Consider the following 27,660-nt stretch of genomic DNA (forward strand, 5'->3'; position numbering starts at 1 on the left):
GGGAATAAATCAATACCTCAACGAGAAATCACGTTTCTGATGTGGGTGACTATTAAAAGAGGAGAAACTGAATCAGCAGTGTGAGTAATTGACTATGATACTGGATTTTGCCTAAAGCCTTTCAGAAAAATCTGAGAGAGCTGCAGAGCAGGTGTATTAATGGAGGAAGTTGCCGTTTAGTAGGCAGTCCAGGGAATTAAGGGTGATAGAGAGAACAGAATAAAGAGCTGACAAGAGGGAGGGAGCTGCCAGGCTGACACGATACAGCCAACATTCACTGCCCTAATGAATGCCTCACCCATTTATAAACACACATTATACCTGTTGAGCAGAATGGAATACAGCTGCAAGAGCTGCAGGTTTCTACCTGTTCTATTAATTTAAAACATTAACCCTTATTTCCGTATCTTCTGCAAAACTAAATGAGAAAATAAGTTCTCAACATTCAAATGTTTCAACCAAAGGAAAAAACATAAAAAAACCTGAAGATATGTCACCATTAGTAGGGGAAAAAAAACAGGAAGAAATGTTGTATTTCTAGGAGCATTAAAAGAAAACGTGTTTTGATTCTTATGTATTGCTTGTTATCAGCAATTAAAAAGAAATAAAGTGGAAATACCAGATGGAAGGATATATCTTGACACTTGCAACCAAGCTTAGTCCTCACTCAGTTAAGTTGACTTTTCAGTCTGCATTTTTCTCAGTTTCAGAAATAAATTATTTTTAGAAGTGCTTCAGATCAAAAACATGAAACCCTCCTCCCTTGTTTGGGCAGCTACCTGCCCAAAGAAAAAGTCCATAACCTGGTTTGGTGATATTCAATAAGACCCCCATACAAAGTTGATAGGTGGCTCAAGACCCATTTGTGACTCATAAATGTTTTTATTTTATGCATAAATGTCAGCCACACCTTTTGGGCATACAAACTGTCAATTAATTTATTCTGGAGGCATTTCCAGCAGGAACACTGACTGTACACAGCCCCAGAGAGACCTTGTCTGGAACACTTTGTACAGTTCTCATCACGCACTTTCCAAAACAAAAGAGATCAAATTTCTCAAGCAAAGAAATTCAAAGAAATGGGTTTGGGAGACAGCACTTGAAGGCCTCCATCTACTTAAGTTCTCTGAACATTAGTAAAGGGTACCAAAAAGCTGCCTAGCTGTAAGTAGGGCTTGATTATTATTGAAGGAGAGGTATGACTGTCCATGAAAATTAGGATGGTCTTGATGTCCACAAATATCATATCCATTGGTGCACTGTTGTATTTTCAAGGAAAGTTCAAGAGCCCAGAGGGTGTTCAGGTTTCTGGAGCTTTTGTTGGCAAGGCTAAGGGTCTACCTGGAGACATCCAAGGGCAGCCCCCTTTTTTGGTAACTTCAGGCTACTGGTCCTGGATCTTTCAGAGGCAGGACTGAGCTCCAGCAATGTGCTGAGTTTCTAGCAGGTTGTCTGTGAAACCAGCACAGTCCCCCTGAAATGTTTTGTACTGGACAAAGAGACAAATTCCAGTTAAATTAACTAAATAATAATAAGTATTTCCTCAAAAACCATCCACTGAGCTGCAGTCCTCATGTTGCCCATATAACATGTGAACTACAGTCCTGATGGACTAGTGAATGCAACAAACATCTCCAGCTCTTGGAAAACATCAGGCAAAGATATCTGACTGTAGTTTCCAAGAGGCTGCTATTGCACTTCATCAAAGTCTAGACAAGTGGAGTCTTCTCTTGACCACCAAAGACTTCAGGGTGGGAATCTGACTATTCATATCTCAAAATTTCCAAAGCCCTTATTCCAGAATACAGCCCTTGTTGTCACAGGACTAACAGGGATACAAAATCCAACCAAACCACTAAAATTCATACTAGTAACCTACATCTCTTGCCAGACTCCCTGTTAACTCTAACTCCTGATACACTGACATCCACCAGACTGAACCACAACCTTCACAATTTAAGCAACAACACTTCAATACCTTATCAATCCTTTGAAAACATGGGGAAGAGGGGAGCCCTCTCTCATCCTGACAGAACTCTGAAACCAAGCATGATTCCACTTCAGAGGGAGAATCAAACAACAGGCTAAATAAGAAACCTAGTCAAGAGCTAGGCATTAATGGAGGAAATCTAGATGGTAAGACCAACACCTCTCCAACTGCATTTGTTTTTCAGGAACAAATGAAGCAGTTTAACTAGAACAAGAAATAAAATGCCATCACCATCTGGGTTTATAATGTTCCTTTAAAAAATGAATCAGCTCAGAAACAAACAGCTTGTAAAATTTCAGCCAGAATGATCTCATCACTCTTGTGGCCAGTGGCAGGACTTGTTGAGCACTGGAAGAGGCTCCTCAGGGAAATGGTCACAGCACCAAGCCTCACAGAATAAGCTTTTGGACAATGCTCTTGGGCACACAGTGTGACTCTTGGGGATGGTGCTGTGCAGGGCCAGGAGATGGACTTGATGATCCTTGTGGGTCCCTTCCAGCCATGGCATTTTCCTTGATTTGATGATTCTATGACCCAGCCTCAATGACGTCAGAAGCAAATACTGGAGTTGCACAATGACTTCTGCCATCATGAGACAGCTCAATTAGCCCTTTGCCACTGCATTGTTCTGGCTTGGATTATTTTTTTGATTGTCTTTTTTTTTTTGCTTTTTTCAGATCCCTCTCTTCTCTCCCTCTAACCTAACCTCTTTTTGTCAAAGGCCTATATTTAGGAGTTAGAAGTGTAAGAGTAGGTTTCATGTACTTCTACAGAGGGCCAGTTACATGACATTGTGATAGATACAGCTCAGCTACAGCCATTGTGGGAACTTACAGGAATGTGTTTTAATGAGCATTTGGAGAATGACAATGGACCTGGTACATATGAAGTGCAACAGGGTGGAATTTATACTTCTCTTGCTTAAATTGATCGAGTATACATCATCTATTTCACAATATTGACAGCTCTCTGGCTCCTAATTCTCTCCTGCTGGGAGTGCTTTTAGCATTCCATATTACTCCAGTGACCTTTTATAAAATAAATCAACCTAACTCGGGCAGGTTTCCTTCTTTTCCTCAGCTATGCAATTTGGCTCTGAAATTACAGCTCAGGTGGCAAACAGGCAACAGTCACTCCTGCACCTGTGATAGCATCCTTCCAGGCCAGAACATGAGAATTTAACATTGCTTGAACAGGAACTCTCATCTTCCCAGCAGGATGAACAGCATAAGCTTAAAAGTTCCAAAATACTGGTTTCTACATGCCTAGTGAAGCCACTTTCAGGTCACCTTTCAAATTCTCATTGAATTGGTGGTAATTAAGAGGTTTGGCCTTTCTGCTGGAAATACAACAACAAATCAGTGTCTCACTGAAGAGTTAAAAACTCTCTCAAACATATCTCAAATAGTTTCTCTGTAATATCATGGGGTGTGTGGAACAGATTAATTTCCCATCTGGTCTATGAATTTGTTTGCATTATTTGTTTCTATTAGCAACTACAACTTACTAGAAACCACACAGGCACAGGGACAGACACAGTTCCTACTAAGAAAATCAAAATAAATAAGAAAAAATTTGAGAAGGGATGCAACAGAGAACAGACGAATCTTCAAAAGTGTTTAAGTCAATGGTTTGTTACATCCTTTTAAGAGGCTGTTTATAGACAAAATTGGCATTTCTTAAAGTAGTATCAATATTTAAGTTGTCTGATTGAAATGCAGCATACTTCAGCAGAGACGCTCTTCAAATCAACTCATCTCCTGGCTTACATACAAAACCATACAACTGTGTGCAGGACATACTTTTGGCTCACTTTTAACAATCAGATATATGCACCATCATCTGTTTTCTCTTTAATGAATACCTCTAGTCTCATACATCACAGAAAGGAAGGGAGTGCTTTTCAGGAGGATTTTGAATGAAGGGAGAGAGCTCTGCAAATCAGCTCAGGAAGGGTGTTCCACAACTGATAGATGTCCACGAGACAGCTGTGGTAGCTTATCAGCATTAGCTTTTTATAGTCCTGTTACATACAAGTAGGGAAACCCCAAACACATATAAATAATATTGATGAAATCGTGTATCTGTGTATACACATACCTGTTCCCCCAACCACTCCACAAATTATGCACTCTTCATGATATAGTATGAACATAAAAACTCCTCTGGAGTAACAGCTTCAGTGGCAGTACAACCCTCTCTGTTTAACTCCTAAATTTTTGTGTAGTATGTTAAATAATTTGTCACATTTTGTAGTTTATTTCTTCCTCACTCTGAACAAAAGACTCGTTAACATTTAGATCCTAAAGAAGCACAAACTGAACATACATTTGTTTTGTGGTCCTGTTAGATTTCTTGTGATGCTGCTTGCTGTAACTTATCCCCATTTCATTAAGAACAAATGGGATATGACTTCAATTACATCTGAGTGGAAAGTTGAGGTCTAATATCCACACACTGTATTAAATTATAACCAAAAATGAACTTTCACACCTTAATATCCTTTAGGTAACAGCAGCAGGAATGAGTGCGAAATCAAATGTATATCAATCTGTGTATTAATCTGAATCAGGCTATTCTGTTTTAATGTTAAAATCTGAACTAAAAGAACCTCTGGAGTCTGCTCCTACCTCCTTACTACCTTGTCATCCTGGTAATTTATGTTACAGAAAGGTTTTCAATTTCAGAGTGTCAGACTTTGAAAAATAGAGGGAATCAATTAACAACATGAACTTAAAAGAGATTGTGATGGGAACATTTATCAATAGCGTGGGGATAAGTGAGAAAAATGGAACAGGCTCCCAAGGATTGCTCATGACAGGCTAAACTGGTATTTTTCCTTGGCAAGATCTCCAACTGGGCCTCAGTAAAACATTTAGAAAGGTTCACCCAGAGCAGGACTGTGCTAGAGAGTTCAACTGGCAGCTGGGCAGAAGAGAAATGCCAATGGTTGTGTTGTTGCAAGAACCATTGGGATGGAAAAAAGTAAACCTGGGATCAAGCTTCATTTAAGACATTCCTTTTACAATATGGCACAAAAAGAGAAGCTCAGCTAATATTACAAAAGGACTCATCCTACCTCAACTTTGTTGTCTAAAAACCAGGCTTTTACTGAAAAGGGCTGCTCTGTTCATAGTCACTGTAGAAACACTGAGGAGGAAAATCTGTCTAAAGATGTCTAAGGCAGTTCATTCTTTCCACTGCCTGTAGAGGGAATCTAGATGGTTTTATTAAGCCAACAGCCTAATTTTCAGACAGCTATTTAGTAGTTGGCATAACAGGAAAAGCTGAGAGAAAACGTTTAATTCCTGCAGTGCATGAGAATTAACTTTCTGCAATCCAGGTACATATGGAAGAGAGTTTGGGTTTATCTTGACCAGACTTGGTGTTCAGCTGTACCTAATGACAAGGCTCCCTACATCAACACATCCCAGTTTTCTACTGCTTACTTTCAAAGGGCAATACTAGCCCAAAGGTTTGTGGGGTGAAGTTCAGAGGCCAAAAAGGTCCAACTGCCAAAAAACATCTGCCTTTAGCCTTCAGCAACCTCTTGGCAAAATTCTTACTGCTGAGATACAAGCCCCAGAGAGCAGGTATGGGAATTACAACACAAATCTGTTGGTTATTTTAACTTTGCAGTTCTCAGCAATTCCTTCTCTCTGAGCTTTGCATTCTCAGAATTTAATGACAAGTTGCTGCATAAGGAATTACTAATGCAACTTATTTGAAGTACACCATGAACTCCAAAGATAGGTTCTTTTGTACAGCATGCCAAAAACATTTTCTTACATGTACTCATCAAAACAAATAAAATATGCTACTTTGAGCTAGAAGATCTTTAATGACTATTTTGCAAATAATAATGGATCTTTATGCATGATCTGCCTGCAGCACAGCATTTGGTGAAACCCACATCAGCTAAAATTTCAAGTTGCACACTCCTGAATGTGAGATTGCAAACCAAAAAACTGTGCATACTATCAGCTTTTTTCCATTGTTTGCTCTCTTTTCCACAACATCACTAATTACTCTAACACAAAATCAGGAGTTATACCCTCAGCGGTGTTAGAGCTACAACAATGTTTTCTCAATACTCACTTTTGGCACATGTGGATTAAATTCTACTGCTCTGTGAATAGCTTCTACTGCATTCATCTCTGCAGTACTCAGCCCTCGCCTTGAGGCAGCCTCTGGAGAAAATCTACAAAAGCAAAGAAACAAACACATTAGGACAGAAATGCTAGTAAGAAAAAGTCAGCAAAGGAATCTAGAACATGGGCCCATGTAACCAAACTGAGTAATTTTCCTATGCTCTCCAAACTTCCATAGCAAGTGGAAACTCTGAGTGATCTATTACATCAAGGCCAATAAAAATCCCAGCAGAAGCGGAAAGCATGTTTGTATCCAATCATGGCAGAAAGTCAGTTCAAACACTCCCTTCTCTGTCACTAACCTAAATTTGCTCTAGGTACCTTGCTAGGGGCATATTCAAGGCTGAAACTGCAGGAAAAAAAAAGGAAAGAAAAGAAAAAATAACAAGACCAAAAACCCCCAAAAAACCAATGCCAAATTATTGTTGGAGGGTTTATATTAAAAACAGATTTGGGGAGGTTTTAGGAAGGTTCCCAACCCAATGCCCCTGGGTCAGGTTGAGATGGAAGCACGATGCAGCAGCAGTAGCAGATGGTCTACTGGCTGCAGCACCATTGAGGGTAGCATGCCCAAACTGTGGGCAAATCATCTGCCCCAGTGAATAAAAAACCAGACCATGCAATCTCTTTCTCACCTCACACCCCACGGCTAACTCCAGAGCTGTACTTGGCAGGCAGACACCACAGGGAAAGCTGTGACAACCTTAGCCCTGCCCTCCCAAGCTGGAGTCGCTGTGTAGGGAGGAAAGATGTTGCAGTAGGTACTGGCGATCTACAGGATAAAAAGAATGAAAGAAAATTACTTAGATCTTGATGTGTACATACACTTTAAAAGCAAAAACTGTCAGGATGTCAGTCAAGAAAATGGCTTTCCACTTCACTTGCTTTTCAACTTTAGGGGACATTCGACCCTCAGGTGCACAGACACAACTCTGCCTGAGATTTGTGTGAAGGCATCTGAGAGCAGAATGGGGGTTTTTGAGCTCCATCTCACGAGGAGCTGAGCACCCTTTCAGAGTGGGCTGGTGCTCTCAAGTCCACAGGCATCAAACAAATGTGCTCAGCACCTTGGAAGGTTGAGACCCAAGAGAAAAACATAAAAGGAATGAATAGATATTTGTGTCTCTAAAAATATGAATGTCATCTAGCCCTCAGAATCCCTGACATAGTAATGCTAAATCCACCTGCCGCTATATAATTAGATGAGCACTCTGCTGACAGCACTTGTAAGATGACATTGTTACCAGTGCATCCACATTTAGTTTTTACCTTTTTGTGGTCAGGTTTACAGAAAGTTGAAGAGGTTCAGCCACACAACCCTTTTCAGTTGCATCATCACTATACTATCTAGGAAGCCAAAGCTCACCCAGAGAGTATATATAAAACTGAAACAAGAACTGAATTTATGATATTTCTCTTCTTTTCTTCTTCCTTAGCATCTCAAGTGCAATGTTTGATCACTACGAATTTTTTATATATAAAGTAATTTTATCAATTTACCGCAGGTCTTAAATTTCCTGCTAAATTAGCAGATTGTTAGGGTGTGGGCTCAGCTAAGAAAAATCTTACATTAAATCAGGAATTTTGCTGGAATGTGGTTCTTAAGCACTTACTTGTCAGAGACAGCTCTGGCTTTGAGCAATGCAGCTGTGTAGCATATTGTTGCTGATTTTGGTAAACTTATATCTGTTGAAAAGAAAGGAAAAAATTAAACATTTGAATATTAAAAGCGTGCAGAAGAAAAGTGTTTGATTGATACTTTAGAGTAAGCATGACATACACAAAATTAGTATGTGAACTCAGAATACTTTCTCATCTTGGGACTTATGCTGCCATGTCACATGGATTTTTAAATTTCCACCTGATATACAGGCTTTAAAATGTGTGTTAATGACCTCTGGAACTGCTATTTAAACAGCAACTGGTATCATTAGAGAACTAATTTAAAGACTCACATGACAGAAACATAATGAAATAATTCATTACTCTATAGATAAGTATATAGGTAATTTGGAATACCTGGATTTTTCCATAGTTCACAAAATATCTAAGTAATACCTGAGGGCTATCTACTTCACTCTTCATGTTTTCACTGAGAAGCATCTGTCTAATATGAGCATGTGGCAGCTGTACAAGTTAAGACAGCTATTTAAGTAATAATGGATTTGACTTGCAAGAAACCAGCCAGTAGATCAACTGAAGTTAAAGATCTACAGTAAAATAAGGTATTTTGCCTCTTAAGAAAATATTGGACCAGAACACACATTCACCAGACACTCTCTAGACATTTTATCCTGTTCCAGAGACACACAGGACCATAAACCCAACTTAACCCATTAGTTAATTTATACATGTTTTCTATCAGCAATGCATTCAAAAGGTAGAGAGAAATGCTGCTGAACAGACTTGAGTGATATATTTGTTCTCACTGTTACAGAGAACTGACTTCCACATTTTTAATCTCATGATGTAATTCTTGGAGATGTCCTGTGCAGGGCTAAGAGCTGGACTTGATCATCCTTGTGGGTCCCCTCAAACTCAGCTTGTTCTGTGACTGTAATCTGCCCCAGCAGTCACATATTGAGACTGAAATATCCCAGCATTAAAAATTTAAAGATAACAACTACATGAAAGAAACCCCAAGCCACAACAAATCAAGCCCACTAAAGGTTGGATTCTGCAAACCCTTCTGTACATGCTGATAACTTCCTATGGCAAACAGAAAACAGAGCACAGCAAACACAAGGCACTGAGGCAGGTCAATTGTAGAAGTGAGGAGCAGCTAATCTAACTGTTGCTCTAAGAAACTACCTGTCCCTTGGTTTGTCATTAAATTTGATTAGAAAGATAAAATTACCATGATAATTTGGTTACTTCAGGATGAACAGACACTTGTTACTCACTGAGCTCATGTGCCTTGCAAGACAGGGCTCCAGAAGGGAGCTAAACAGAACAAGCAAGTCCTATCTCAGCAGTCACCATCCTTCACTTATTAATAACCAAGCAACCAGGCACAATGTTATTCTGTGAGACAGAAAACATTGCCAGAATGACTGTGGCACTTTGAAAAGGCTACCTGTTAAATCCTATTATCTTTTTATGCACTTGCACTTCAAGTATGAGATGTACAGATCATGCTGGAGGCTTCCCTATTATATATTGCAACTATAATTTCACTGGAGTATGTAATTGTAGTGACTAAAGTAATTAAAATCAACAGCATGCAGAGCAGTTTGGATGACAGATATATTAATTACTCCACTAATAGAAGACAGCTACAGACACCGGCATGAACACATTTCAATGACAGGAAGAGAAAATATTTCTGAGCACATCCAATAACCCTCTTTATATAAAGTTTTCCTTAACATCAGGAGTTAAAAGTTATTTCCAATAAACAGAAATGTCTTTTAAATATATTAAAACAGTATCACAAAAAAGTGTATCCTAGTAGTCAGTAAGTGTTCCTGAGCTGGAAACATCTGTGCATATCAGACTGCAAGATTATTCAAATGAACAGCTGGCATCTGCAAGGAAGAGAAATGTGGTGAGTTGAGCTAAGGCTCAGACACACCATGTGAATCCTTTCTGAAGAAGAAATGGGATTTCTCAAATAATATTGTGTTCAAATCCGATCACCCATGGTCAAGAACAACAAAAGCAAACAGAAGGATTGGACTGTTTTTGTATCAAACCAAATAAAATAAAACCTGAGAGAAGATCCAACTAACACCAGGAGAGAAGAAGGGTTGCTCAGGTAAAGGACAGCACTGGCACAAGAAGAGATTTCCATGTAGAACAGCGGGGCAAAAATCCAGCTAATTCTAGGATGGAGCTTGCTCAACTCATGGAAGGGGCAGTACCATGCAGGGAATGCAACAGCAGGGGCCCTGATTCACCCAGGAGGGCTCTTGCAGTACTATGCTCCTACAGAGCAAGCAGCCCCTGTTTGAGGACAATACTTATAAACCCCTAGCAATGGAAGAAATAGATACAAATGTTCATGTTTATGACAGAATCACAGAGTGGCTGGAGTTGGAAGTGAGTGTTGGACATACTCTAGACCAACTGAGTCCAACATGCCTGCTTGCTTTCAGAAGTGTTTTTCTTTTTGTTTGCTACATATTAGACCAAAAGTATTTGGTCCTACTATATGCTGGTGTATGACTACAATACTTTAAAATAATTTTGGCTTCATCTCCAAAACTTCACCCTCATATTTTAGAGAGCTATAAACAATTATGTCTGGTAACAACTTGAATTTAGCAAGGGAATTGTGTCCAAACTAGCCCTAGGAGAGATGTACTCTGTCAGAACCAAAGCGAAGTTTTAATAAATGACTGTGTCCAGCTCTCTGAGCCATCTGGCAAAATATCTTCACATACAACTGTTTCCCACCCTCCTGTGATTACTTGTGGAGCTCCCACAATGTGCTGAAAGATGTGACTGCTATTCTGTTGTCAAATCCATCAGGACATTTTTGCCTAATAGAAACTGATGTGTCAATCTAGAAAAGACTCTCCTTCTTTCTTACTGCTTGTATCATCAAACAGAATACAAAAATGAAGACTTAATTTATAAGAATTTTCTTTCAATAAGCTCCAGTCATGTATGAGGGGGGCTGGGAAAGTGAATTCTTACAATTAATTTGCTTCTTAAGCAGTTGCTTATGAGACTGAACTGATGGAAAGATGCTATGGATATGCAGAGTATGCCATGTATAATTTTAAATGGTCATGGTATCTACTGTTCTTATCAACAGCAACTAAAACAAAAAAAAATTATGAATCTGGATATGGAATGATGGAAACATTCCCTACCAAGTCAGCAGAAGGCTCTAAACATCTTCATGTTTAGACAGGCATGTTGCAAGTGCTTTAGTCATTAATAAATGCAAAAATGTAAGTCACTAATCACAAATTATTCCAAATTTTGCACAGGTGATAGGAAGAATTGCTTATAGATTGTAAGCACTCTAGCAAATAAATAAGTGCAGGTTGGATCAGTGATGACAGAAGAGAGATACAGTCATCTACAAAGACACAAACATTAAGAAAGAAAGTGAATTGAGCTGATACAAATGGTTAAAAACAAGAGTAATGCGATGGAAATCATTAGAGAAAAGTATGAGATAAATATCAGGGGAAAACTGCTATCAAAAACATCTAATATCCCATTAGAACACTGATCACATTTTCCCACAAAATGCAGTAGAAAACATGCTGGAGCAAGCACAGCTATGAATATGGTGCTTATGAAAATCAGTTCTGATTCTCTGTACTTTTGGCATTCTTTCTCAGTAGTGGGAAACACCCCAGTCAAACACAGCCCCTGTGTTACAATGGGAAAACCACAAGTAGCCTTTATTTTACCATAACCACAACTAAAACTTACACTATTCAGATACAGAAAGATTTACAACTGTTGATTTTAAACACTTCACATGCCACTCCTGCTGACAAGCATATCAGTGACTACAAGCAAGTATCAGCCACTTTAACTTGACCAAGTTAAATCCTAAATTTAACTTGGGGAAGGAATAATTTCTGCTTAAGAAAGTTAAAGAGAGCAAGACTAGTATAATTACTTTACACTTCTTGTGCTTTTGCACAAATAGGCAAAACAAAAAATGCCACAGATTCATTTGGCAAAAAAAAGAAACCAGATGGTATGAACAGACACAAACTGTTGCTGAAACCTAGCTGAAGTGACAAATGATTTTGATATGGAGGAAAGAAATCAGTTCTTGCAAGCATAAGCTGGAAAAGATGTGACAGGAACAAAGACAAACTATTCTCTTGATATTACTGTTACACAAACTTGAGGTCTTGATTTGTGTCTCTTGGAGAAGGTAGATTAGGTTTTAGTGTAACCATAATTAAAAGGAACTTATCTTAAGGTATCTCTTTCAAAGAAACAAAAGGGTTGTAAAATACTGTGTATGAGGGAATGGCTGCTTCCATTCTGCCACTTTCTGAAGAAAACTCTTCATTGCACTTAGAACACCTACCCAGTTAGCTCCACCAGGTAGAATACCTCCAAAAAGTAAAATATAAACATGGCAAGTAAAGAAACTATCTACAAAATCCCTGGAAACCATAGCTAATGTAACTGAAGGCTGCATGCAATTGCTTCATCAATCTGCAGCTCTCTCCAAAAGGACTGCCTTCAACATAAACAGAATTCACATGCATAATCTGTAAGAACAGTAAGAAATTGGACAGAAGGGGGTAGAGAAAAGACAGCAGCCCTGAACTGACTACATTTTAGAAAAGTCACTTCTGTGTGTTAACTGTTGGGATTTCATTAACTTATAAGTATTCCAAGAAAAAAGCCCATTTTCTAAAGTGTTTCTTCAAAGGCCTGCATTTTGATTTAACACTAATCTAAAGTAGGATTCTGCTTGAGCAAGTTGTTATCAAATTAAAAAGTGTCAAAGCATAGAGCAGAATGAGATACTTTGTATTTAAACCCCATTTCCCTTCTGTGTGTCCTTTGCTCTAAAATATTGTCTCAAGTGAACTCTGCCTTTGGAACTCTGGCATGAGGGTCTTTCTCCTTTTCTGCAAAGGAGAGAAGAATGTGAGAGAAGAATCTGTGTAAGGTGTTCATCCTGCAAACCAGAAGGCTTTTAGTCTCACTAGAAAACAGTGTGCTTCTATAAAATGAAAGCAAGGACAGGTTTAGAGAGGAACCATTGCATCACTAAGATTAAACACAGAGGCATCCATTCTTTCTAAACCTGACTTTAAATTGCCAGAAAAGTCTGAGTTTTCACACAGTGCCCAGGTTATCATTTAATATCTATCAAAGCCAACTGGCTGCCCAGGGAAATTAATAAATCATTTCCTCCAAGCATCACTACAGGCAGACCAACACCCTCAGCCATAACTATTTCTGCTGTAAATAACACGGATACATGTTAAATCAGAGCCAAAAATATTTTCAGAATTCAACAGTATTTAGGTCATCCTCACTCTATTGACAGACACTGAACTCTGAAACCATAATGATGTAGCTCAGCAACAGTGCATGCTGTTCCACTAATGAGACCCTTTTTCCATGAATAATGAGTATGGACATCAGCTCTGTTGCCAGGTACATAATATAAACACAATTTAACACATGGCTTTTGGTAAAGCAGTGCATCTGCTTGCAGAGGCTGAGGTTTCACATGATGTGGTCCAACATTTTAGCCCAGGGTGGGAGCAGACTGCTCGAGGAAATAATTTGTTCATATGTTATCAAAATACAATAAATCAGGTTTGGTCTTAGTCAGAAAAAAAAGCAGTGGAGTGGGACCAACAGAAACCGCAGATAGGAAAGTATAAATGAGTTCAGTGTTTTATATTCCAATAAATCTTACAACACATGAAGCTGATGAGTTCTAAAATGAGCTGAGACTCCCTGAGACGGGCCTTCTGAGACTCATGGACTGTAAGGGTTATGCTGGTTAAGCCTGTGTTTGCTGAGTCCTTTTGGAAACCTAGGGCATACACACATAGCAAAGTGTGAGTTGAAACTGCCTATGCTCAAACAGCCAAAGTAAGAGCTTTATTTTTAGAAGTCTCATTTGTTCTGACTCTATCATATGCTTTTGAGAAAATGAAACACACTTTCAATTTTTATCAACTTCCATGACATAAAGTGCTACCATGGCATTGTTTAAAATCAGGGATCAGTGCCTTCAGTATGCCAAAGCAGAGCTCACACTGGAGTTCAGTCTTGAGAGTTGAGAATACAGGCTTAATACCCTGTTCTGTCACAGTTCTGCTATTTCCCAGGACTATTACCTCATAACTATACTGAAGACTAGAAGGTGCCAACATACTGTGATGCCTGGGGAATAAAAAAAAGCATTTCTACTTGCTTGCTTTTTAACATGGCAAAATGAAGAAAATAGGCATCTCTCCCAACTAGTAGCTCCTTGAAATACAAGGAGCTACTAGAAAGACTCTGATGTTACCACTTTAACTGCCAATTTCTTCAATCAGACTAAGTACAACCAAGATCTCTTCCACAGTCATTACTGCTACTGAATGGCAGTATTCAAGGGCCTGGGTGACATTTTGATCTCTGCTTAGAATGATTTGACTCCAAAAAAGAGTTGAAAACATTCCAGACTGGACTGGTAGGAGTTATTATCACTAATGTTGCTTGTAATCAGCTGTTTATTTATATTTCTTTTAAATAGCCTCATCTCTGAGACAGTCTAATGCAGGAGTCTGAAATCTGGCAGGATGATCGTGTTAGTACCAAGCCAATGGTCTGTTCTAAGCCTCATTTAAATTTATCTTGACTTCCTAAGTTATAAGATGTTAGAAGAAAGCAGTTAGCACATATTTAGTGGGAGCTTCTGATTTTTTTTGGCTATACCATCCAAAGATTCATTGCTCAACAAGTACAGGTCTCAGCACTCCAGTGAACAAGCACTATCCCTTTGCCGTGGTTGATCATGGTGTGATGATCTGGGCCCAAGTACTGGGCTGGCAGGGAGAAGCCTCTGTCTGCGTGAGCTCTTACTGTTCCTCTTTTGGGCACCCAGGAAATGCAACAGAGAATGACAAATGAAGAGGAGGCAGAAGCCACAGAGAAAAGGGTAGATGGAAAAGATGTTACAAAGGAAGTTGTAAAGTGGATGGCAATGTATCTTGACCATCAGTGCTCTGAAGAGAAGATTTGGATAGGTAGTTAGGAAAAGCAGAAGAATGGAACTGAGAATGAGCAGTACTGGCTGACCAAGGAGCCTCTGGTAGGAAGTGGGAGCAATTAAAAGCTATAATTGAGCATGCAGAAGAGAAGACAATTCAGTAAGAAAATGGGACAGAAGACCAGCCAATTCCTTAAAAGAAACCACGAGAAAGAGAAATGAGCACTGTGGATATAGGCTCCAGTGTAGGAGCCTATATTGGTAGGCATTTATACAAGAGTAGCTAAAATAATGTCCATCAATCTTTTCCGAAACTGTGAATGCTTCAAGCCTTAAAATCTTTGTTCAAAGAGCATGAGAGACACTAAGAGCTAGCAAGTAACATTTTAAAGGCTACAAGATCAACCTGGCAAAAGAGTTAAGAAACATCACAGAGACACTAAGAGCTAGCAATTAACAACATTTTAAAGGCTACAAGATCAACCTGGCAAAAGAGTTAAGAAACATCAAAATTAAGGCTACATAGGTTTCACTTAAGCCAGCTGTTTGATCCATGCAGGTTGTGATCTCATTTCTAATTATATCATTAATGTAATATTCCTTTCAAAAATTCCCATAAACCAGTGCATAGAATGACACTTTTCTGAGGATGAATGAGGACTGTTTAATAACACAATAGGAAACTGACAGCTGTAGGTTCCCTGATTCACTTGCTGCAGAACTTGGAAAGTGGCTACTGAGTAAGCCAGGGACTGCAGTAAGAAGAGGAAGAGTGGCACTGTGCAGGCTGATGAATGCTGCTCTAGAGAACTGGACTATATTTCTGGTTTTGTCACCAAGTTTTTACACAATATGAGGAAAACCCAGGTTTTTTTGAACTAAACAGAGTATGCGAGTTTCTGTGTCTCTGAAACCCTGATGTCTTCAAATTTAAAGAGCCAGAGCTCCAGCAGCTGTGATTTGAATATGAAAAGAGCTGCAGTGCTGCATAAACCAATATTTACTGAAGACCAAAACAAAATAATACACAATGTTCACCTAGTCTTCTGAGCGTTCCAAGGTTTCCCTATAAGAAATGAAGTCTGCTACTCACCAGACTGCCATGAAGTTAAATCAACGCTTTCTTCTATGCTACTAAGTCAACAATCACAGGTAAGTCCATGGGGGAACTGATAATATTTTCTTCAGAAAAGGTTTGAATAGCATGCAATAAAAATTCTGCAGAACCTCAACAGTCATTCTTTAAACATCAACAGAAAACAAAGAAAGGACAGGGGAGCTGCCAGTGAGTGCCATCACCCTGTACAATGATTTCAGCATGGGCTGGCAGAAAAAATGCACAGTATTTAATCTTTGGATAAAGGATTGTGTAAGGGCATGTATGAAGCTCATGCCTATCAATTTAATTACAGTGTTTCCTAAATATTAGGAATTTGACTTAAATATATTTCTTCTGTGTGTATCACCTAGAGAAAATACAAATACATATTTGAACTTACCATCATACTTTGCTAAGACTGCCTGGACGTCTGCATATGCTTGCAGTTCCAGCAAAGCCTCTAGCAGGTTTTCATGGATGTTGAACATGCTGAGCAGGGGAAACTCCTTCATCAACTACAATCAATAACATGAAAGGGTTAGATAATTAAAATGGAGAAGGGTTTCTTGTCAAAATGCACTGAAATAGACAACACCAAGTTAAAACTCCTCAGTTCCTCTTGCTCTTAGTTCTTTCCCAAAGCTCACTATTATCTCAGAAACTTCAGAGCTCATAATGGATACAAGGTCAGGTTCTTGTCAAGACATGCTTGTGTAGGATGTAATTAGTCAAATCCAACAACCCAGCTATCTGAACACATAACTCTCCTTCAAGGAACAGCCTTCTTCAAAGTGAAAAAGAGTTATTGTTCTGGGGAAGAATCTTCACCAGTGTACCACCAGTGTATAAGCAGTACGTAGTCCAGCACCTCTCTGGTGAAACCATAAAATACATTGAAAAATCAAATTAACATTAAATTAGTTTTAACAATAGATGTTACCTATCTACTTACATAGAGAAGCTTACATATATGCAAGCATATTATCAAGTATGTGACACCAGGATTTGTAATTGTTAGTACTTAAGAACACAACTGCAATATTGGCCAACATAAAAGAGAAGGAGAGAAAAGGAGAGGAGAGGAGAGAAAAGGAGAGGAGAGGAGAGGAGAGGAGAGGAGAGGAGAGGAAGAAAAGAAAAGAAAAGAAAAGAAAAGAAAAGAAAAGAAAAGAAAAGAAAAGAAAAGAAAAGGAGGATAGCAACAATAGGAAAGGTAAAGCTTATGCAAATCAAACACTGTTACTAAGGAATACATCTTGTATGACAAACTGAATGAAATATGGAGTTAAAATAATCTAATCTTTTCACATGTAAGTGCCTTTACTTTAGGAACTAAGCCATTGAGAGGTACCAGGAATTTGTTTTTAGATACCCTCAGTTTCAGTATCTGTATAGATTCAAATGGCTGAAGCTGATACTCAATTGCACCTTTTTTTTAAAAGTCACACCTATAAGAACCATCCATGGTTTTTACTGCAGAATTGATTAACTAATATTTTTTATTGTCAGAGTGACTCTCTAAAGAACTGAAGTGATAAAAGATCCTTGCTTCCTTGTGTCCCCTTTATGGTTGTTTAACTGCTTTTATGATGTAGATTCAGCACAAAAGAACTGGGGTACCTGATATTACCACTGCTTCTCAGGAACTTACAGGGAAACACTAAAATTTACAATCTCTCTGATAGGGTTTATGAGACAGAAATACTGTAACATGCCAAGTAAAGAATATGATTCAAGGTGAGCCTTGCTCTATTTGAAAATTATAAGCCAGATCTGAAAACTCTGACACTTAATAAACCTACCTTTCAAGATGTAAACAGCAAAACTGATGAGAACCAGCAGATCTTAATCTCACAAACAGATAAGATAAGATAAAAGTAAAAAGGATTGAAACGAGTGAGGGATAGTCACTTGAAAAAATGAGAAAAAGGTAATGCACTGGAGCGTCTTCACTCTGTTAAGAAAAGGGACCTTAACAGGTAAAGACAGAAGAAAAGCACAGAGAATTTATTTTCTTGTGAAATGGTCTGGTAAAAGCTAATGGAGGAGCCGTTCTGACCTTAAGATTCTAAATTTGTCTGTCTGGAATAGCATTGACTTTGCTGCAGTTTGAGGATTATTACAATGAAAGGCAAGAATGGCAGTGTTTTGTTTAACTGATTATAAAAATTTCTAGTCAGAATCAGATCATTGAGAGAGCAGCTGAAAGAGGTCACTGAACTTTTCATATTAATGGCATGGGGATGGCCATAAACTCCTGGTTTCATTGGTAGGAGCTGAACCTGTGAAAAAGAGCACAGACAAAACTGCATAGTTTGCAAGCTTTTCGCTCCATAAAAAAAACAAATCAAAAAAACCGTAAAACAAACCCAAAAAAACCCAAACAAACAAATAAAAAAACCACAAAAAAAGAAAAACAAACCCACTGATCTTGAGATCTGGATGCTCATGTAGGTTAAGTGGAAGAGTTTGATAATAAAATAAAAAGTTTAAGTTGTTGTTTGTGAAGAAAAGTAAGTGCAGGTGAAAATTCACACAGCTGTATTCATTAGTTAAAGATCCATCATTAAGTCTACTTCTCTTCATTTTTGTCCTTACTCACTATTGGATTTTTAAGAGAGGAAGCTACTATTTGGCAGGAAAGAGCATGACAGAATCTGGCTCTACATAAATGTGATTTAAAGTTTGAAATGAACATCTTGCAAAGAAACCTCTCTAAGGGATTAAGAAAGATTATTCCTGCTCATTGAGAATGAATAACGGCTGGCAAAATAACATTCCCTCCATCAGGGAAGAGAAGGGAAGAGCTGCTAGTTATAGATGTACTCTGGCCAGTAAAAGCCCTTGCTCTGGTTCTCTGTCTCTCACTGACATCACTCACTGATTACTTTTTTTTGCTATTTTAATTAGGTTCTGTCAGAGTGATAAAGCCTGTCTCAGACAGCAGAGGAATAAAGGTCACTGTCTGGACTGCCAGGCCTCCAAACTGAAGTGTTAATAAAGGTTTCATCTGGGAAAGGTCGAGCATTAAGAAGTCCAAACCAGTAATATTTAACTCAGTTAATACTGTAGCCTCAAAAATAAAACACCTCTAAGTGATCACTCAGCTATTTGAACACTGACTGTGCATAAATGACAGCATGTTTGCTATTAAAAAAAAAGAAAGAGATGACATGAACTCATTTTTCTCTCATATCTGGATGTAGAGTTTCTAGTTCTCACTGCAAATAATTTCCAGTCACAGTAAAAATTTGTTTACTGAGAAACGTGCCAGAAAGTAAAGCCACTTGGATGGAAGAATATTATGACAGGTCATCTTTCAGGTCTCATAGTGAAAGCAAACACTGGGAAAGAAAAACTGCCTCACAGGTCTGATGACTGGTCAGGGAAGGCCACATACTGGGTCATGCTGGGAGCAGACTGAGCTTGCTCCCGCCCAGCAGATGGAGGGGGAGCTGCCTCATACTCCACACAGAGATGCAAAGATGGGCACATTATTGCTGAACACAGGATGAAAAACACACCCTTGAGTTCCCCAGACCTGTACATCACTGAGCTCTAATTGGGCCTCCAGTTTAAGAGGCACAGACATCCCCATGCACCCAAAGATTTATTTTCTGCAAAGTTACAGACCACTATTTGCCAAATAATTTGGCTTATAAATTTAATTTAGTTTTACTTCTTTACTGTAATCTGAGAAATAAATTATCTGAGTGGCAAGCACTGCACTTGGAGACAAGATGAAGGCTCTGCTATCATCTTTCTCTACACCTTCACACCTCAAGACACAGCCACCAAATTCAGAACTCAAGACTTCCTGAGCCACAGAGCCACTACAGCATTTCACATATACACTTCTAAGGACTAAAAATGCCACTGTAAAATTCAAGTTAGTTGGTTTCTTGGCTGGCATTAAAGACAAGTGTTCCACTGAGCTAAACTAATTTTCACACCATGTGAAAACAGACACCACGTGCTATAAATGTATTCCCTCCTTACAACATGAGGATATTCAAATGGCTGTTGAACGTATCCTGCCAAATCTATGTTCAGAAGGATTTTACTTGGAATTTCTATTGGTCAAAATACTTTCTGGCAATCAAAGTCAGACTTGGAGCTCTGGAGCTGGGTTAGTACATCCAATTAATCTGCGTGTTTGGGGGAAAGTAGGTACAGGTGTAGAAAGTGGAGCTGCTTTTCTTTGAAAGAGTCATTATATACAAATATACAGAAAAGGTAGCTTTTGCAGGTAATTCAGTTTTAATGTTTTAGATAAATAGTATTTTGGGAATATAAGTTTGCAGAAAAATTCTGGAAGTAAGTCTGACACAATCTGAACACTAGTCCCAGAAGCATCCTACTCCCAGACTCACTTCAATTCACATTACAGGGTGTAGATTCAATGATTTTGTGATAGATATGAAAAAATGATGATTGGAAAAAACACCTTATGGTACAAAGAAATCCACATCTGATTTGTTGGATGAGGAACAAGTTTCATCTCCCAAACGACATTTATTGAAGAAGATTCCCTAACTGAGAGTATTTCAGTTAATGGCATTTTCATTTAGATCTAATATTTAAAACATTTTCAAGGAATGTAGCTTTAATGTCTGCATCCATTATTCTCCCTGTGACAACATTAACATCATTGATCAAATAACCAGGAAACATTATTTACATAGAAACCCACTATAGCCTCCAGCTTATGCTGACAACTAGACCTCAGGACTCAAGGGAATACAAAGGTGGGAAAATGAATAATGTTATCTATAACCTGCTGTTGACACATTTATTCTCCATTTGCATTATGACTGTATGTATGGTCACAAATTTTGGGGGCAGGGCATGCAATCATTCATTGCTGCTTGTACTCCTATCTTCTCCACAAACAAACAGTAATATTCATCACATCAATGTATTCAACTGAATTAATTCAAAAAATGAATTGTAAATTCATCTCAAATAAAGAAACAACAAGAAAACAAGGGAAATTCAATGCAAACAGTGAAACTGCTACAACCTTAATTATAGTGCATGTGTTTCTGTGGGTATCCGAAATGGAAATGGAAAACTGTCTCCTAAAAGGAGAATGGCTGAGGCTGCCATCTTCCATTTGCAGCTGTCCACCAAAACTGAAGGACCAAGCACACAGTATGGATAGCACTGGCATCTTCACAAGTGCTTTGCATAAACTGCTTTCTGGTATATGACCCACAATCTGCTAACTGAACAAGGTGGGAAAGGTAAAACTCCAAGCCATTTCTGAGTAGGAAAAAAGAAGTTTCCCCTTCTGTGAATTTCATTGCCTGCAGATAACCTTTCAGATGTCTAAGCTCTGACCGAAGCTCACCCTGGGCTTGAGGCACTGGCAACATGTCACTCCATGTTGACCTTCTGATGTCTAATCAGATACACTAATTCTTAAGTTGTTCTCCTGGCCAGCTCAGCTGGCAAGGACAGAAGGGCAGAAACACAGTGTCAGTGTCAGACTAAAGTTAGCACACAAAAAACCTCAGATGCTTAAAATTAGTCTAACTTCTGGTCCTAAAAGTGCAACTCATTCCACCATTGTCTCTTTGTGAGTGGGATTCATGTGATAAAAACACATCTTAACTCTTGGTAGTTGGAAATATATCTAAAATACACTGGATCTACCTGAACTAAAGTTCTGCTTAATTATAGCAAAAGTAGGATTCTGTCAATTCATTAATTCTCTTAAGTACTGCATTCCTTTTGGTAAACGATCACTGGTTTGTTTGGAAGCAGCTCTACAGTTACCCTTTTACAGCTCAGAGAGAATACCAGCGAAGAAAACAAATCCGTCAAATCCTCTTGTTTTGAAGCTTGCAAATTATTAGCAGTAGGATCATTGTATATTTTCCTCATATGTGGAATACAGGAAATTTGACAACTTCAGAGTGTCAGAAAAGAGACCCAGATCCAGTTCACACTAACTCTGGGATGGCATGGGTTTATAATACCAACATTCAATTTTAAACTTGAATTTAGACCTAGTGCTGTACAATATTCAAAGATAATATGATTTTTCTACAATGGAGGATTAACAATGAGTAAATGAAGTGAAAAATAATCTTACTAAATATGCAAACTCTAAGGAAATATGTAAGAGCATGCAGCCTTTTTGTTCTCTCTTAACTGGAGGATTAAAGGGTTTGGAGTATGACAAGTTCTTTAAAAGGAATACAATTATGAAAATGCTATTATTTGGACTATGCTGTAAAAAATGAACGTATTTCAGGAATAAAGGGCATTTTAAAGACAGATGTGGCATGAACACAGAAGAGCACAAGTTGTTCCAGATTTTATACTTACTACTAAACAATCATGTTATATAAAACATGTAACAGTTCTAAATTATAATAATGTTTGTTACATCAAATATTATAAAGCATGAAAATAAAGTCATTACCCCCAAACCTGCTGAAAGAGATATCCTTTATTTGCATCACAGATTCACAGAATGTTTTGGCTCCGAAAAGACCTTACAGATCATTTAGTTCCAACCCCCCTGCTGAAGGCAGGGATACCTTCTACTAGAAACAACCAGCTCATGAAAATTCATATTAAATACATCTAATTCTCCCTGAAAGTGGCTACTAAGAGGTGGCAAAAGCAGTAGACAGAAGCAGAATTAATTCTTGAAAGAACATCCCAAAGTACTTTTTTTCAGAAACTGACATATTTTTAGAAGTGGATTTTTAAGTGAAATAAAGAGAGGAAATTATTGATGAGCTCAAAAAATGAGCTAGGATATTCCAAAGAGATGGAAGACCATAATTGAAGTACTATACAAGTCTCTGAATATTGACTGATGCAAGATGGACAAAATGAAGTCCAGTTACCAGGGCCCCCACCAAGACTATGTGACTATATTCTATCTTAATAGAATGACAGTGCTGGAAACCTGTAATTTATATGAGAAACATTACTGTCAGTTTAGGTAGTAGTCACCATTTTCAGCTTTTGAGAGTTCTGGGCAAGGTAAGGTAATCACAGTCATGACTAAAAGTGAGGGGTCTGAGTCATATGAAGATAAAGAAACGAATAAACATCATTAGGGGAATCACAGAAGTCTCCATTTTAAGAGCCCACTGAAATGAGGGACATTCCAACTTGTTCTACCCACTTACCATATGAATCTGTGAACAAAGAAACTATATTTGAATATAGAGACATATGAAAATGTTAAAATCAGCAGTTATCACTTGCCATTATTGCAGTGCTTGTGGATCAGAAAAAGAATTAACTGAAGATACCAACCTGTGGTGGAGACTGGCAAATGTCGCCATTCACAGGAGTAGCAAAATATATGTAAAAGTATAGTAGTAGTAAAGAACAGTAAAATCTACAAGATAACACTGGTCTTATTGAACCAAGTATCTTCCCTTCAAGTTTTAATAAATGATGCTTGAAACAACAGCTACAGCTATTAATAAAACTAGAATCCCACTCACAGTAGAGCAGCCTACCTAACCTGACCCATATAACACAAGCCAAAGAGTCTGACTCACTAATCCTTGCCTCAAGCACAGAAGCATTTGGGAGAGTGAGACAGTAGCTGCCATGCAGAAATTGTGTTGTTAAGTTGCTAGGGATCATAACATCTTTATGAGGAGTAAGTACTCACTTTGTTTCACACAATTTGATAATTCAAGGTGCAGAACACTGTTCTGGCTACATATATGTTTTACTCAAGAAGTAATCAGCAATGCACACAAGAATACAGAATTCAACAGAATCTTGAATAGAAATCCTTATTCAAAGTTCAGCAGAATAAGTTGCCAAGAAAGTATGCTAGATCTGCAGAACTATCATACCAGCAAAATCACTAATACAACTGATCAGAAGAAGATAAAAACCCAGCCTACCCATAGCATTAAAACTGATTTAGTGTGGCTGAGAACCCTTTCAAACCCTCCAAGTGATGTAACCTCTTAAACTATTTCAGATGCTTAGGGCAGCCCAACTGTTTACAGGACTTTTCATGCAGCCAATGGATAAACATGCAGCACTCTTGACAATACAAGCTGCTTAGGTGTCCTCTGTGGCATAAAATACACCTTTAGTGACTGACTGCAGGTGAGCACCAAGATTAACACAAAAACACATTCAGCTGAAATACCCTCAGCAAGGTTCTCAGAGCTAAATATGTAAAAGCAGACTTCTAGGTCCTTTATTGTGCTCTGAAGAGTAATTTCTCAGCAGATACGAATGACACTAGAAATAAAATACACTTTTCTGACCCTGAAAAAGTGTTTTTCTTTCTTTCTTTCCTTCTCCATACTTAAGGAAGACCGGGAGACCCTCTTCTCTTCCTAAACCTCACTGAATTCTGAACAGTTGCTGAGCATAGAGCAAATTCCAATTCCACTGTGTCTCAGAAATACATACTTAATAAGAACACAAAGCAATCATTGAGAGAGTGCATGCCCATGGGGAAGGAGATAAATACACTCTAGAATGAGTTTCTTTCATCTTCTCTCTGAAGAAGGAAGCAATTAAGAACTTCCACTTGCTTTGTCCACTAGCACACCTTTTGCCTGCCACCCTTCTCTTTCATGAACATACATCTCCCTTCAATAAAAGCTTGTTTCACCACATGTTCTCCAGAACAATCCCAAGAAGCTCCAATGAATTTGACAAGTAATTTTCTTGCATGGCACATTTTCATCTGGATACTCCAGTGACCCAGCTGGGCTGCTCCTGCATTCAGTGGTGCAGCCACGGATTCAGTCGCCCACAAAGCAGAGAGGGAAGTGCCTTTGCATACCTTCCACATCCTCTGTTTTCAATCAATGAAAAACACAAGATGCAAACTTAGCACATTCCTGTTTTTTCCACTGTAATGGTGAGGGACTCTGAAAAGAGCAGATGGAGAGCAGGTGGCACAAAAAGCTACCCTTGCTCATCACCACTACTGGCTTGCAACATTGCCCACAAGGAAGATTCATCACGAAGGGATCCTAAAGATTACTCACAGCCACCATGATGGCCTTTCACCTCTGCACATACTCAGTTCTCCATCATTTAGAATAACCTACTTAAAATCCTCCTAACACAATCAGCACAACAAATAAAACAACGAGCACTGTAGACCTTCTCTTCAGGGACAGTAAAAGCAATCTAGTTCCCTCACAGACCATATCATGCTCTGTATAAACAATAATAAAACTGGAATAATTCTGTTGACTACATTGGAGTTATTCCAACAATACACTAATCAAAATGAGATCACAAGTTAACTCAATACATATAAATAGTGACAGCTGCTGGTTTCTATAGCAAAATATAGTAAATAATTATCATCAGAAATACAAGCAAAAGCAACACCTATGTATGATTTCATTTCATGCTTCCATGGAAACTACAGGTTTGTAATTCTCATTAATTCAACTGAATGAATTACATCCAAGCACCAAAGCCAGCAAAATCAATCATAGATGCAACTTCCTACCCAGTTTTTTAAAACTAAAGCACCCTTGATTTTAAACAGTTTTTAAAATCAACTTTAGTAAATGCCCCTGGTTTTAAATACCTTCAATATAATATTAAAATATTATTTTCCTATCAGCAGTGTATATAACCATAAAATAAAACTCTTATTTAAGTCACCAACAGCTCATTTTCCTTCCATTAAGGTGCTTTAAGTAGGATCTCAGTATTTTCTTACAAAAAAATTCAAACAAGACAATCTAATCCATCAGTAATGTCCTCAAGATGGCCTCATATATGCAATAAATTAAACACTCTCAAATATTTTATTTTTTCGAAGTGGCAAAGACTCACTACATCCCAATCATATTTCCCAGATGGTGTCATGAACCTCTTAACACTTCATTTCCATCATGTTCCATGTCTTGAGAAGCCTGTTTTCAATCTTTCAAACACAAACAGTGCCTCCACCCTCTGTTCCCTGATGTTAGATTCAGCAGTCCCCAGCCAACATATTCTTCGTATTCTTTTTAGGATGAATAAATTCATCTCCTTCCTCATCAATCACAAGAAACCTTCAGTGACAGATTAATGTTCTTCAAAACTCTCCATAAGTGTACTATTTATGTCTTCTATGAAGAAATGGAGAATATGCATTCATCAGAAATAAGTAGCTCCAAGGCAGTCTAGGAGAAGCATCTGCAAAGCTGACTTGACCCTAATCTTGCTCCCAGGGTACTGGAGCAGTGACCTAGAGTTACTGCTGCTTTAATATTTCATCTAGACACTTGCTAATTCTCAGCTCTGCATGCTTAAAATGAAGAGCTGTAAAGGTATCTAATGCAGTTCTGAGAATTTGTCTCTATGTAGAAAAACACAGAATGCATTGATCTGAGTTGAAACTCTCTAAGATGAAATTCCATCTTTATACCTCCTTTGTCTTGCATCCAGTCCTTTCATTTTAACAAAACATTGCTGTTGAAGAGTGTTTTTTGTTCTTCAAAAAACTGATGACTTTGTCTCCCTGTTATTGCTGCCTCCCGAGATGCACGTTGTAACTAATTTCAACAACTTTCTATTTTGCTTCTAAATTTCAGACAATTTTATCTCTAGTGAAAAAATAAGTCATTCACTAATCAAAGCTCTGTTTCTCACTTTGCCTAAGAAATCTAGGACTAGACAGACCACCCACGTCCCCAGACTAAGTGCTCTGCATACACAACTATCCATACATATTGACATCAGCAGAAAAATGCTTCACAAAGTATCTGTTCCCCATAGCCCTATCTACAAATCTCAAAACACATTCAGCAGCCCATAGTAAGCTCCAGAATTTCCCATAATTATGATGTGTGATATTTGAAGGGGAAATTCAAAATTTTATCTTTCTTGTGTATTAATGCCAGAACTTAGAATTCCAATGTCTGTCCCAAAAACATTTCAGTATTTGTCCCACAGTGCCTGTGTAACAAAATTCATGAAGAATCAGTGGAGCTGGCTGGACTGAAAACAATGTTTTTGAAATCAACATTCTCCCAGCTGACCAGAAGACTGCTAAACCACGTCTTTCTTCTTCATCCCTCTTTCTCACACTCCTAGCTGTATTATGGCTGTTTTTTTGACAAGCTCTTTTTCAACAGCTCTGTCTGTGAATCTAGTGGTTCTGGAGATTGAGAGTTGTGTGCCTGAAGAGCCCCAGCAAGAGTCAGAAAACAAAGTTACTCACCACTTGGCATCTGTAGATACTTAGGATGAGAACCTGCATTATTACTGTGAACTCCGTGTTTTAAAAAAATGCTCATGAGTGCTCCTCTTCCAGGAGAAGATGTCAAGTCCTGGATTCCAAGCTGGCAAACACACTTGCCCTACTGCCCCTGATGCAAGTGACTCAGCTCCAGAGAAAGTGACTTTCCTTTTCACATTAAAATTCCCACTGACACCTAACAAGAATTTCCCTTTTCACTAGGCAGGTTCCTGAACCATTCATCTGAGCTGCCCAAAGCACACTTTACAGGTGCTTCCTTCCAGTCTGGGATTTAATTTTGTGCATTTAAAATTTAACACCTGCATCCCAATTTTCAGAACTATGTAGCTTGCTGGATTCACCTCTTCCTTTTTTTTTTCTTTTGGTGGGAGCTGGAATATGAAATCTAAGAGACAAAGGAAACTGGGAGGTAGTTTTACCATCATTTGCCCAGAGATGTAGGGCTCCATTCCCCCTTCTGTCAGAGACTTGCCACCTCAGGTGATACAAGTAATCTCCTCAAAGAACTGCGTTCCTAATCTGCATCCTGGGAATATCACTGAAAGAAAT

At 38.4% G+C, this 27,660-nt stretch overlaps 1 protein-coding gene across 3 annotated transcripts in view; it reads right to left on the reverse strand.

Moving 5' to 3' along the window:
• Nucleotides 1-27,660, reverse strand: part of ST7 (suppression of tumorigenicity 7) — a 137,488-nt gene that overhangs the window by 11,762 nt on the left and 98,066 nt on the right. For all 3 annotated transcript variants that reach the window (XM_039726672.1, XM_039726674.1, XM_039726673.1), the window contains 3 exons: nucleotides 16,291-16,405; nucleotides 7,755-7,827; nucleotides 6,089-6,191 (listed from right to left, as the gene is read on the reverse strand). In XM_039726672.1, the coding sequence (XP_039582606.1) occupies nucleotides 6,089-6,191; nucleotides 7,755-7,827; nucleotides 16,291-16,405 (291 nt within the window). The remainder of the gene's footprint in view (nucleotides 1-6,088; nucleotides 6,192-7,754; nucleotides 7,828-16,290; nucleotides 16,406-27,660) is intronic.

The sequence above is a fragment of the Passer montanus genome, unplaced genomic scaffold (genome assembly GCF_014805655.1).
Source record: "Passer montanus isolate IOZ18808 unplaced genomic scaffold, ASM1480565v1 scaffold6, whole genome shotgun sequence".
NCBI classification, from domain to species: domain Eukaryota; kingdom Metazoa; phylum Chordata; class Aves; order Passeriformes; family Passeridae; genus Passer; species Passer montanus.